This window comes from Molossus molossus, unplaced genomic scaffold, assembly GCF_014108415.1.
Source record: "Molossus molossus isolate mMolMol1 unplaced genomic scaffold, mMolMol1.p scaffold_m16_p_1, whole genome shotgun sequence".
Classification (NCBI taxonomy): domain Eukaryota; kingdom Metazoa; phylum Chordata; class Mammalia; order Chiroptera; family Molossidae; genus Molossus; species Molossus molossus.
This window is the reverse complement of record NW_023425344.1, coordinates 50,230,051-50,244,701: the sequence shown is the minus strand read 5'-3', so window position 1 is coordinate 50,244,701 and position 14,651 is coordinate 50,230,051. Positions and strand designations below refer to the sequence as shown.

At 35.9% G+C, this 14,651-nt stretch overlaps 1 protein-coding gene across 1 annotated transcript in view; it reads left to right on the top strand.

The window, feature by feature from the left end:
• Positions 1 to 14,651, top strand: part of LOC118639702 (sulfotransferase 1 family member D1-like) — a 41,233-nt gene that overhangs the window by 14,655 nt on the left and 11,927 nt on the right. Inside the window, exons 2-3 of the mRNA XM_036276139.1 lie at positions 3,074 to 3,145; positions 12,628 to 12,785. Of these exons, the coding sequence (XP_036132032.1) occupies positions 12,638 to 12,785 (148 nt within the window). The 5' untranslated portion in view covers positions 3,074 to 3,145; positions 12,628 to 12,637. The remainder of the gene's footprint in view (positions 1 to 3,073; positions 3,146 to 12,627; positions 12,786 to 14,651) is intronic.

Genomic DNA, 14,651 nt, shown 5'->3' with positions numbered 1-14,651 from the left:
CTGTTGGCACATAAATGACCCAGAGTTGACACAGATGATGTAAAGGAATCAATGAGTGAATGAGATACTCTCCTGAAAACAGAGAAACTTGCAGTCAGCCTGATCCAGTCATCATCTTCTAAATCTCTCATACATTTCTTCTCCTTTTCTTATGCCCATCCATGCATTGCACACCCCAATGAATAATCATGATGTCTATTCTTGTTAAAATACTGTCAAACACTGACAACTGATCTCAACTGCTATTATCATTAGCCAGGTCTTTCCTAATATCCCCAGTTGGATGTCTTCCTTCTTTGAATCTTGACCAAAGATTCTATTTTAGGATACTTATATTAATTTAGCTTTGGTATATAAACACTTTTATCTTCAAGAATTTATTGATATAAGAATTTACAAAAATAAATAATATCTGTGTACATATTAGTACATTGCCTACATAGTAAGTACTTCAAGAACTATTGACTATAATACATAAAAATATATTTTAAAACTTGTAATAAAGTAAAAATATATATCAGCTTGTTTTATATGTATATATGCACATTGTAATATGTAACTTCAATGTAAATGTACTGGAAAAAATCATTTGATACATTTGAGGATATTTCATCTGTTGGGTTTAAATTTTTCAATGTCATAATGTAGACCATAACCTGATTCCCATGCTAGCTAATCTGTGATTCAGTATCCAAACATATAAATTCATAGAATAGATTTGGAAGTGTTCTCAGACATAATGTATTTCAATCCTCTCATTTTATAGATAAAAAATGGGAGGTCGTAGAGATGAACTGAAATACTTAGCATCCCATAAAAAAGTGTTGTCCATATGAGAGGGCAAATATGGCTAACCAGGGAGAAGAAATGAAGCCAGTTTCAACTCTATAGGCCAGAAAGGCTTCTTTTTCTAGCACACCTTTGAGATGATATACCCAGTGGAGATATCGAGTGTGTAACTTAAAATATATCTATCTGGTATATTTGAGGCATGAATATATGTCAGAAGCTATGTCTATGATTTAGAAGAGCAGATCTCAGTTCAGAAAATTACTTTTCATTTCTCATAATTTAATTGGTAGAAGATACATTAAAACTCAGCAAGAATGGTTTTATGTTGTTGCTGGTGTGTTTTCTAAACAGATTTATAGTTAAGTGAGGGCCTAGAGAACAGTGAGAAAAGCAGCTTTGGTTGCAAAGGAATGACTTCAGATTTAAACATTTTCAATTTGTAAAAAAATTGAGACATTCAAGAAAATGTCCAGAAGGTAGCTAATAGGTAAGTCTTGGTCAGGCAGGTGATATTGACACTTACATGTGTGGATCAGCATACAGAGAGTGTTTACAACTTTGAATTGGATGAAATCATTAAGGAAAACTTACAGAGTACATAAGAATTCTGGAGCTACATATGAGGCTTATTACTTTTATGATATGGACACTCATTAATCTGTCCTTTAACTTTTCATCCTTCATACTTCTACTGTGTTTTATTATTCTTCATGGTACTTATCTCTGTATAATATTATATCTATTCTTTGTATATATAACTCCACACTGACCATAAGCTCTGTAAGAGTTGGTATTTGGCCTGAGAATTATCCTGTACTATCCCAAATATATTTGGCTCCACTAGAGTAAAAAAATGCAAACACCAACATATCAATGGCTTAAGATGATAATGAATCTTTTACTGTCACTGTCTGAAGAAGAGTGAGGTCAGCACCTCAGTCTTGTGTCGAGTCAACTGCACACATAAACTCCAAGGGCTCCATGGCATTGGGAAGATTGGAAGAAAGGTTTTACATCACCCAGAGCCCACCAGCCAGAACCCAGGCACATGTTCCCCTTCGTTACAATGGAGAGTGAAGAAATGCAGTCCTTGTGCTCAGAAATAAAGGTGTTTAAAGGCACAGCATTTTCTCTGCCCCGGCTCCTGCTCTAAAGCCAGAGCCCAGAATACTGTTCGGTACCTAGTAGTTCCCAGTAAGTACTATTACATATATATGTCAGAATTTGTTATTTAGAAAGAGGGGGGTGGGGTGGGGAAGCAACCTCTGGCTGTGAAGTTTTTTTGAATTCTTATGCTTTCTTTTCACAGGCAAAATGTCCATGAAATTCATCTATTAATAGGAAATGGTACAGTAGTAACACAAAGCCCAGAGGTGTCTTAAACTTACTTTTGAGGTATAACAAACACTAGAATCAATTTAGGATTACCTGCTGGTATTGAAACTTTGTGATATTTATAAATCGCAAGATTTTTGGTAAAAGTTAAACAAAAACAAAACAACCACAACTAATATCTAATTAGATACTCCTCCCCCAGTAACATTCGGGAACATCTCAGATTCAGGTGCATATCACTGGTCTCTCATGTCAGGACAGAACTGCTGTGGAAAGTGTGCACAGTGTCAGAGCAGCAGACCCTCCTGTTCTGGTGGAGACCAGTCGGAAACCCAGTATATCCCAGACACACTTATCCAGAAATAACCCTGAAATCTTGAGTTTCTTATCACATAATTTGGCAAAGTATTCACCATGCTTCCTCACTTTCTGTGTTCTAGGCACAAAGACTTTAATTGTCTCTCACAGCAGAGGGTCTTTACAAACGCTTTCTCGCTGGAAAGTTCTCTTCTCCAAATAAACTCTTGCTCATTTCTCCCGGGAAACATTTCCAAGCAGCTTGACTCTGTCAATTTCCCTCTATTTATAGATATAGCTCTGCCTCCTAGCAAAATGAAAATCTGGTAAATATTAATGGACTAAATAAACATTGAAGGAATTTTAAGAAACTTTTTCCAAGATCATAAAATTTCTTGTAGAATTCCTCCATTAGCATAGGTGCACTTAATATAAGTGGTCATATTATAGAGCACAACAGCTTGTAACTCATACGATGAATTGCAAAACAGGTCAGGTTTTTTGTTTTTTAATTTATTGATTGGAAAGAGAGAGAGAGAGAGAGAGAGAGAGAGAGAGAGAGAGAGAGAGAGAGAGAGAGAGAGACATTGCTTTGTTGTTTCATTTATTTATGCATTCATTGGTTGCTTCTTGTATGTGCCCTGACTAGGAATCAAATCCTCAACCTTGGTTTATCTGGACACAGTCTAACCAACTGAACTTCTCGGCCAAGACAAAACAGGTCAGTGTTAATGGGTCTGGGGCGGGGCAGGGGCAGGGGCAGGATTCAGGATTCAGAAGGTATAGTCTACATCTCACTGAGTCTTTATGAATTAGTTTTAGAAGTTCTGATTACGTACTGTATAACAATAATACTCTAAAACATTTCTCATTTTGATAGTTTTTAATGTGTTAGAGAAAAAGTTAAAGAACTTGATTTGGATTAAAAAGCCTGAGTTTTAGTATCAGTCTGCCAACTACTTATTGTGAAAGAAAGAAGCTGTGGGTAATTGGGCAGAAACAAGAAAAAGCAACTGGAAAGCTGAGTTCCGGTCTAATAGAAATATCTGTAATAAGGTTTTAGAAATATGAGGTAGTAGCACAAACATTAGCTACTTTGAAAAGTTAATCTATAGAGGCAGCAATCAGGTCATGAATTAAATTTAACAAGTATTAAAATTATTTTTCCCTATTATAATTTCCTCCCAAGTTCTTATTTTGAAGAGAGGTGGGGCTAAAGAGGTTAGGGGACATAAAATGTCTGAGGGCTATCATGTAAATGTATAGGCTTTCTGAGTTCCAATGCTGAGTTACTTAGGATAAAGTTGCTACGCTTTTAATAAATTCCTGGGCAGTAAAATGAAGTGAATTTTAATTAGAAAATAATTGTTAAATAATTTGAACCATACCCTTTTACCATTTAGAATACATTTATTTCACTTGAGAAATTAGATGATGTTGTTCTTAATTTTTTAATTGATATATAATTGGCATATAACATTATATTAGTTTCAGATGTATAATGTAATGATTTTATATTTGCATATATTGTGAAATAATCAATGATCACACAATAAGTGTCTGGTTACCATCTGCCACCACAAATAATTATAAAATTTATTTTTCTTGTGATAAGAACTTTTAAAATTACTCTCAGCAGTCCTTACATCCTCATGACTATTTATGTTATAACTATAAGTTTGTACTTTTGAACCCCTCACTCACTGTACACATTTCCCCAATTCCACATATGGCAGATACTAATCTGTTCTCTAGATGTATGAGCTCATTGGTTTTTTATGTTGTTTTTTAGAGTCCATATATAAATGAAATCATACAGTATTTGTCTTTCTCTGACTTATTTTATGTAACATAATGCCCTCAGGTCCAGCCATGTTGTGACAAATGACAATATTTAATTATTTTTATGGCTGAAAAATGTCGCCTTGGGCATATATACCACATTTTTATCCCTTCATTTGTTGGAGGACACACATGATTTCCATGTGTTGACTATTTTAAATAATACCACAATGAACATGGAAGTGCATATATTTTTTCAAATTAATGTTTTCATTATCTTTGGATACTCAGAAGTGTAATTGCTGAATTATTTGGTAGTCCTATTTTTAATTTTTTGAGAAAACTCCATATTGTTTTAAATAGTGGCTACACCAATTTACATTTCCATGGACACTGCACAAGTGTCCCCCTTTTTCCAGATCCTTGCCAACACTGGTTATTTTTTGTCATTATATTTTTTCTTTCTTTTTTTAAAAATTAATTAGTTTATTTTTGTTACAGATGTTTCTCCTTTTTTGCCCACTATTTCCCTCTCCCCTTCCGTCCTCTCCCTGTCCCCAGCTTTGTTGTCCATGTCCAATGTTCATGCATACATGCATATAAGTTCTGTGGTTTATCTCTCCCCCACCACTCCCTCTTCTGGGGATTGTCAGTCTGTACCCCACTTCCATGTCTCTGGTACTACCCCATTCCTCAGACTGTTATGTTCATTATAGTCCACAAATAAGTGAGATCATATGATACTTGTCTTTCTGTTTGGCTTGTTTCATTTAAGATGATACTTTCCAGGTCCCTCCATGTCATCTCAAAAGATAAGAGATCTTTCTTTCTTACAGCTGCATAGTACTCCATTGTATATATGTACCACTGCTTTTTGATCCATTTGTCTACTGATGGACATTTGGGCTGTTTCCAGATCTTGGCTATTGTAAATAGTACTGCTATAAACATGGGGGTACATATATTCTTTCTGATTGGTGTTTCAGATTTCTTAGGGTATATTCCTAGAAGCGGGATCACTGGGTCAAATGGAAGTATAATTTTTAATTTTTTGTGGTAACACGATAATATTTTCCATAGTGGCTGCACCAGTCTGCATTCCCACCAGCAGTATACGAGAGTCCCCTTTTCTCCAGACCCTCGCCAACACTTGTTGTTTGATGACTTGTTGATGGCAGCCATTCTGACAGGTGTGAGGTGATACCTCATTGTTGTTTTAATTTGCATCTCTCTGATGATGAGTGATGTTGAGCATTTCTTCGTATGTTTCTTAGCCATTTGAACGTCCTATTCAGAGAGGTGTCTATTAAGTTCCTCTGCCCATTTTTTAATTGGGTTCTTTGTCTTCCTTTTGTTGAGTTGTATGATCACTCTCTATATATTGGAAATTAACCCCTTATCTGATGTACCATTGGCAGTTATGCTCTCCCATACAGTGGGTTGCCTTTCCATTATGATGATTTCATCTTTTGCTGTGCAGAAGCTTTTGAGTTTGATGTAATCCCATGTGTTCATTTTTTCCTTTGTTTCTGTTTCCTTAGTGATGTATCAGTGAAAATTCTGCGACATCTGATGTCTGAAATTTTGTTGCCTACATTTTCTTCTAGGATTTTTATGGACTCATGAGTCACATTTACGTCTTTTATCCATTTGAGTTTATTCTCATGTATGGTGTAAGTTGATGGTCTAGTTATATTTTTTGCATGTAGCTGTCTAATTTTCCCAGCATCATTTATTAAAGAGGCTGTCCTTACTCCACTGTATGCTCTTGCCACCTTTGTCAAATATTAATTGAGCATATTGCCTTGGGTCCATTTCTGGGTTCTCTGTTCTGTTCCACTGGTCTATATGCCTGTCCTTGTGCCAATACCAGGCTGTTTTGATTACAGTGGTTTTGTAGTATAACCTGAAATCTGGTAATGGGATCCCTCCAACTTTGTTCTTCTTTTTCAAGATTGCTGTGGCTATTCGAGGTCTTTTTTGGTTCCATATGACCTTTTGAAGTATTTGTTCTAGTTCTGTGAAATATGTCGTTGGTATTTTGATGGGGATTGCATTGAATGTACAGATTGCTTTGAGTAGTATGGACATTTTAATAATGTTAATTCTTCCAATCCATGAACAAGGTATGTGCTTCCACTTTTTTATATCTTCCTCTATTTCTTTTTTCAGTGAATGACCTGTAGTTTTCTGCGAATAGGTCCTTTATTTTTTGGTTAAGTTTATTTCTAGGTATCTTAATTTTTTTGCCACAATGGTAAATGGGATTGTTTTCTTAGTTTCTCTTTCTGTGAGTTCGTCATTAATGTATAAGAATGCCATCAATTTCTTGACATTAATTTTGTATCCTGCTACTTTGCCAAAATCATTTATTAGTCTAGTAAATTTTTGATGGAGCCTTTGGGGTTTTGTACGTATAGTATCACGTCATCTGCGAATAATGACAGTTTCACTTCCTCCTTTCCAATTTGGATCCCTTTTATTTTTTTTCCGGTCTGATTGCTGTGGATAAGATTTCCAGTACTATGTTAAATAAGAGTGGCAAAAGTGGGCATCCTTGTCTTATTCCTGTTCTTAAGGGAAATGATTTTAGTTTTTGTCCATGGAGTAAGATGTTGGCTGTAGGTCTTTCATATATGACCTTTATTATGTAGAGATATGATACCTCTATTTCCACATTGCTGAGTGTTTTTATCAGAAATGGATGCTGGATTTCGTCAAAGGCTTTTTCAGCATCTATTGATATGATCGTGTGGTTTTTATTCTTCATTTTATTTATGTGGTGTATCACATTTATTGATTTGCAAATATTGTACCAGCTTTGCATCCCTGGAATGAATCCCACTTGGTCATGGTGAATAATTTTTTTGGTGTATTGCTGGATCTGATTTGCTAATATTTTGTTCAGGATTTTGGCATCTATGTTCATCAGGGATATTGGCCTGTATTTTTTTTTTTTTGTAATATCTTTTTCTGGTTTTGGAATTAGAATTATGCTGGCCTCATAAAACAAGTTTGGAAGTCTTCCTTCTTCTTGAATTTTTTGAAATAGTTTGAGGAGAATGGGTGTTAGTCTTTTTTAATGTTTGGTAAAACTCCCCCGTGAAGCCATCTGCGCCTGGGCTTTTGTTTGCTGAGAGAGTCTTGATTACATCTTCAATTTGCTTAGTTGTTATCGGTCTGTTCAAGTTTTCTATCTCTTCCTGATCCAGTTTTGGGAGACTATCTGTTTTAGAAATTTGTCCATTTCACTTAGATTGTCGAATTTGTTGCCATATAATTGTTCATAGTAGTTGTTAACGATCTTTTGTATTTCTGTGGTGTCGGTTGTTTCTTCTCCTCTTTCATTTCTGATTTTGTGTATTTGGGTTCTCTCTCTTTGGTGAGTCTAGCTAAGGGTCCATTAATCTTGTTTATCTTTTCGAAAAACCAGCTCTTAGTTTCATTGATCCTTTGAATTGTTTTTTTGGACTCTATGTCATTTATTTCTGCTCTGATCTTTACTATTTCCTTCCTTTTACTTGCTCTGGGGTTTTCTTTTTGTTTGCTTTCTAGTTCTTTAAGTTGTGAGGTTAATTAATCTATTAGAGATTTTTCTTATTCATTGAGTTAGGCCTGTAGTGCTATGAAGTTCCTTCTCAGAACTGCTTTTGCTGCATCCCATAGATTTTATGCTGTTGTGTATTCATTTTCATTGGTTTCCAGGAAGTGTTTAATTTTTTTCTTGATCTCCTTGGTAACCCATTTGTTGTTTAGTAACATGCAATTTAGCCTCCATGTGTTCAAATGTCTTTACATGTTCTTGTTGCAATTGATTTTTAGTCTCATGCCATTGTGATCTGAGCAGATGCTTGATATGATTTCAATCATCTTGAACTTGTAGAGACTTAGTTTGTGCCCTAACATGTGGTCTATCTTTGAGAATGTCCCATGAGCACTTGAGAAGAATGTAAATTCTGTAGTTTTGGGGTGTAATTCTCTGTAGATATCTATTAAATCCATTTGGTCTAGTGTTTCATTTAGAGTCTTTGTTTCCTTGATAATATTTTGTCTAGAAGATTTATCCAGTGATGTCAGCGGGGTGTTGAAGTCCCTGCTATGATTGTATTACTATCCATTTCTCCTTTGAAGTCTTCCAGAGGATTTTAAATATATTTTTTACTCCTCTATTGGGTGCATATATGTTTACAAAGGTTATATCTTCCTGTTGGATAGATCCTTTCAATATTATGTAGTGGCCTTCTTTGTCTCTAGTTATGATGTTCATTTTAAAATCTACTTTATCAGATATGAGTATTGCTACCCCAGCTTTTTTTTTTTTTCCTTTTCGTTTGCTTGGAAGATTTTTTCCATCCCTTTACTTTCAACCTATGTGAGTCTTTTGTTGTGAGATGGGTCTCTTGTAAACAACATATAGATGAGTCATGCTTTCATCCAATCAGCTACTCTGTGTCTTTTTATTGGAGCATTCAATCCATTTATATTTAAGGTGATTATTGATATGTACTTATTTATTGCCATTTTTGTTCAGTGTGGTTATACTTTTCTTCCTATTTCTCCTGCTAATTACAGCAGTCCTTTTAACATTTCTTGCAGTGCTGGTTTGGTGCTAATGTATTCCCTTAGCCATTTTTTTGTCTGGGAAGCTCTTTATTTGACCTTCTATTTTGTATAATAGCCTTGCTGGGTAGTCTTGGATTCAGATCCTTGCTTTTCATTGCCTTGATTACCTCTTGCCATTTCCTCCTGGCCTGTAGTGTTTCTGTTGAGAAGTCAGCCTAGAGCCTTATGGGGGTTCCTTTGTAGGTAACCTGTTGCTTATCTTTTGTTGCCTTTAGGATTCTCTCTTTGTCTTTAATTTTTGGCATTTTAATTACTATGTGTCTTGGTGTGGGCCTCTTTGGGTTCTTCTTACTCGGGGCTCTCTGTGCTTCTTGAACTTGTAGGCCTTCTTCCTTCACCAAATTAGGGAGGTTTTCTGTCGCTATTTCTTCAAACATATTTTCTAACACTTGCTCATTTTCTTCTTCTTCGGGGACTGCTATGATGTGAATATTATTACGTTCCAGTTGTCCCAAGTTCTCTTAAGCTGTCTGCCTGTTTTTCAGTTGTTTTTTACTTTTGCTTTTCTGATTGGTTGATTTTTTCCTTCCCTGTCTTCTAATTCACTGATCCGGTTCTCAGCTTCCTCTACTCTCCTGTTTAGACCTTCCAATGTGTTCTTTATTTCTGATATGTCATTCTTCATTTTTTCTTGGTGGATTTTCAACATTTCTATGTCTTTACTCGTGGTACTCATGTCCTTACACATGCTGTTGAGCTTCCTCAAGATCATGACTCTTAATTCTAGTTCTGTTAACTTGCTTAACTGCACCTCATTTATCTCATCTTCGGTAGAGGTCTCTTGTTCTTTCATTTGGCTTTTGTTTCTGTGTTTCACCATTTTGGCTATCACAGTGGGCTTTGGAGCCTGCCAAATTTTCCCTGTGGGTGTTGGTGTTCTGCTGTTTGTGGCTCCCTCTCCTGGGTTTGGATGAGGCAGGGAGGACCCATGTTAAACACCAATGTCAAGTCTTACTTCCCTGGTTAGAGTTGTTAGCCCAGGAATGGTACAGTTATCCTCTAGCTTTTTGCCTGGAGGTGGTTCCTTGAAGAGCCTTGGCTTCTCAGTTGACTGAAAAACTCCCTCAGGTGCTTATTGTAAGGGGATTTCCCGAGGGTGGGGCAGATGCTGGTTGTTAATGGGTCTAAATTTGCATTTCAATGGCCTCTGGGTGGGGTTGAATCTCTGAGTGAGGGCAGCTGCCTCTCCCCAGAGCCCTGGGAAGGAGTAAGATGACCATTGTTCTGCATGGCTGCAACTTAGCAAAAGCTGTGAGCATCCTCCAAATCCCAAGTGTCCCCACACAGTTCTAGTCCAGTCTGCCTTCCCTCTGCCAGAGCCCAATTTAAGTGGCTGTGGCTATTTTATCGTCTGTCCCGGCTCTGTGCTGTGGAGCCACTTAGGAGTTTAACTCAAGGGTGCAGCTTACAGCTAAGGCTGCTGCTGTCTGCAGGCTCCCAGCTCCCCTCTTGTGGCTCCGCAATCCTACCAGGATTGAGTTTGTGTCCCTGGTTATGTGGTCCTCCAAGCTGATTTTCTGTTGCTTTCCCCTGATAATTTGTTGTTATTTTCATTATAATTCTAGTTTGGTCCTGGGAGATGGACCTGTGTAGCTTCCATTTGCTCCACCGCCATTTTGGAATCTGCCATTTCTTGTCATTTTAAAAATAGCCATTCCAACAGATGAGAGGTGATATCTCATTGTAGTTTTGATTTGCATTTCACTGATGATTGGTGATGTTGAGCACTTTTTCATATATGTGTTAGCCAGTTATATGTTTTCTTTGGAAAAATGTCTATTCAGATCCTCTGCCCATTTTTTAATCAGATTTTTTGATTTGTGTATCTAGTTGTATGAGTTCTTTATATATTTTGGGTATTTAGCCCCTTATCAGAAACATTATTTTTAACTATTTTGTCCCATTTGGTTGGTTGTCTTTTCATTTTGTTAATGGTTTCCTTTGCTATGCAGAAGCTTTTTAGTTTGATATAGCCCCACTTGTTTACTTTTTACTTTTGTTACCTTTGCTTTTGGTGTCAGATTCACAAAATTATTGCCAAGACAATGTTTTCTTTTAGGGAGTTTTATGGTTTCAGCTCTTACTTTCAAATCTTTAATCCATTTTGAGTTAATTTTTGTGCATGATATAAGATTTGTTTTTTTTGCATGTGACTGTCCAGTTTTCCCAACACAATTTATTGAAGAGACTACCCTTCCCAAGTGTATATTTTTTTCATCAATTAATTGATCATGTATGTGTACATTTAATTCTGGGCTCTGTATTCTGTTCTCATTATCCATGAACCTGTTTTTATGCCACTATCATACTGTTTTGATTACTATAGCTTTGTAATATACTTTGAAATCATGGAGTGTGATGCCTCTCCAGCTTTGATTTTCTTTCTCAAGATTGCTTTGGCTATGTTGGGTCTTTTGTAGTCGTATACAAATTTTAGGATTGTTTTCTCTATTTCTGTGAAAGATGTCTTTGAAATTTTGACAGGGATTACACTGAACCTGTAGATTACCTTGGTTGGTATGGACATTTTAATAATATTAATTTTTCTAATTTGTGAGCACAGAATAATTTTCCATTTATTTGTGCCTTCTTCAGTTTCTTTATTTAATGGTTTATAGTTTTCAGTGTATAAGTCTTCAATCTCTGGTTAAATTTATTCCTAGGTATTTTTTTTATATAAAATTGCAAATGATATTATTTAATTAATTTCTCTTTGTGATAGTTTTTCATTAGTTTATAGATATGCAACAGATTTTTGCATGTTGATTTTGTATCCTGCAACATTCATAACCTTTTAAAATAAAAGGTATTTGGATGATGTAGGATAAGGGTGCAGTTGGAAGGACATGAAAAAATAAAAAGAAAATAAGAAACTGCACTTTGGAAAAGACACAAGTTAAATTATATCTATTGACTTCAGAGACTTCTGATTTTAATTATTGAAGAAAGAGTCAGTAGCTGCTAGAGGGCCTTAGGAAGCCTTTTAAATCTGAGGTTGTTAGATTGTCTCATTTTTCTAGAACTTTAGAGAAAGAAAAATAAATATTCAGCTCATGCTAAATTGGGAAACAACATGTTTTGGACTGGTACATAGGATATCTTTCAATCTTTTCCACTTTTTACATATGACAGCTAAAGAAGAATAAGTACCTTCATTAGAGCCTTGGCAAGAATATAAAATGACATAATGTTACTAGTGCTAAAAACTTAATCAGAGAAATGTATTTCCAATACTACACTTACTTCAGGTTCTTTTCTTCTCAACCAACCCCCTCCAAACACACACCTGTTATTCTTGTGGTCTGTTGTAGATAACTTAGAATAATTTACCTTTATCTTAGTTAACTTTACTGGTTCAGCCAGTAATTTAAGGGAGGGATATACTAAGTTAGGCCACTCCTGATTTTATAGTTAAGGTGGTTCAGTGCGGTCATGGGGGTTCTTCAGATTCCCACTGCAATAAATTGGCAGTGCTGTGGTTAAGACACTTTCTTCTAACTCCAAAGTCCAGTGAGTTTGTTACATACGAAAAATCTGTACACAATGCAGTACACACATGAAAAATATTGATGATATTATCATATAAACAGTACATATGAAATAAATTGTGCAAGGCCTCATTGGTTCTTACAATACTATATTTTTCCTTTTGCTGATTCATAATGCACAGTACTGTGATCTGATTTTGCTGGTTCTAGAAAAATGAAATATTATTTTATTTAATAAAACTTTATTTTTTAATTTGATTGAAGCTATTCAAACAACTTTTTAACATGTGCCTCTTTGTATAAAATCTAGTATCTCAAACATGGACCACAATCAGGATGTCTACAGAAGGGAGTTAGTGGATATTCAGGGTGTCGCTATGTTCTGGAGCATTGTTGAGGAGTGGTCCCAGGTGGAGTCATTTGAATCCCGACCAGATGACCTTTTGATTGCCACCTATCCCAAATCTGGTAAGATCTTTTCACCCATTTGTACAGTTGACCCTTAAACAACATGGGTTTGAATTGTACAGGATCTACTTATTTATGGATTTAAAAAACATGTAAATACAATTGGTCATCCATAGCTCCAGGTTGTGCATCAGCAGATTCAACTAACTGCAGATGGAAAACTGTATTTTCTGTCCTCAGATGGGAACTTGCAAATGTTGAAAGCTGACTCTATGCATTGCTGTACATCATTTTATATGAAACGTGAGCTTCCAGGGATTTGGGTATCCTCAGGAGTCCTAAAACCAATTTTCTGTGAATACTGAGGATAGATATCTCCAGTTAAGCTTTTGGGGACTCTCAAAAGTTAGGGTTGGCAACCCTTACCCCCACATTGTTCAAAGGTCAGCCATTCTTATTGATTAGTTATTGGTGCATATGTGTTAACCCACAGATCTGCAGATCACTTGTGAAAGGAACATTGGAGCTGTTGCTGGGATAATTTTATCAAACAAATTAGACAAACTCACTTCCTATTCTGAAAGGCCCAAAATTAAATGGAGGCTTAGAAATACTTTGTTATAAATGTAAACAATTGCTCTCTTTAGTGAACAGTCTCAAAAAAAATTTAAGAATCAATAACTTTTATTTCTTCAGATCTTTTGATGGCATTGTCTTCTACTTTACCCAGCAACAGATGTACAGAGAAATATCAGAGGGATGCAGCTTTCCGCAACTACTTTAATCCAATTAAGTTGTTGGGACCCATGATCGATCAGCTGTTCTAATTTCTTAATGGAAATGAGGAAAAGACATTTTTAATTAGTATATTGATCACTGAACTTTTTTAAGATTATACATATTAAAATTACTTCAAAGAAATATGTACCAAGTCCTGGGGGAAAGGCCTGAATTCAGGGGATTCCATTGTGCCAACATTACAAATATTGCATGACACCAATGGGTTCCTACTAGAAAGTAAAGACATGTATCATACAGATTTTTGTAGATATAAAAAATGAGCCCGGCACTGGCCAGTTAGCTCAATGGTTAGAGCTTTGGCCCACAGACCAAAGAGTACCGGGTCTGATTCCCAGTCAAGGGACTATACTTTGGTTGCAGGTTCAATCCCCAGCCTTGGTCGGGGTCATGCAGGAAGCAAACAATGGATGTACCTCTCTCATATTGATGTGTCTCTCTTTCTACTTCTCCCTCTTTCTCCCTCCCTCCCACTCTATCTGGAAAAAAAAAAAAGAGCTTGTTTGGGCAAAAGCTTGTTTTTTTCTTTCTTTTCTTACTACTGTACTTACATTGCTCTCTGAGTAGTTCCCAAAACCCAAATTATTAAAGACCAAAACTACTTTACTTTGCATTTTCTTGTTGAGATACAAGTTTAGAAAAGGGAGGGCAATCACTGAGGATGTACATGCTTTTGGTTTTGCTATTTTTATATATTTACAGATAGGAAACTATTAATGTAATCTTTTGAAGGTGCCATTATACAAATAGTTTATCTACAGAGGTGCTCTTTGGAGCTGAATTTTTTCTGACGTACTAAATGTTAGATGGCTAAATAGCCACACATAAATTAATCACATACTCTCTTTGGTTGTTTTTTTAAAATTATGTTCCAAGTTTAGATTCAAGTTAAATAACTCTTTTAAAAAATATTTTGTTGATTTTAGAGAGAGTAAGAAAGAGAGAGATAAACATTGATATGGAAGAAACACCGATGGGTTGCCTGCACCCTGACCAGGGATCAAACCCACAGCAGGAGTATGTGCCCTGATCAGGAATCGAGCCTGCTACCTTTTGGTGTATAGGCCTACACTCCAACCAACTGAGCTAAATGGGCCATGGCATTAACCTGCTCTTCATATGAGCTAA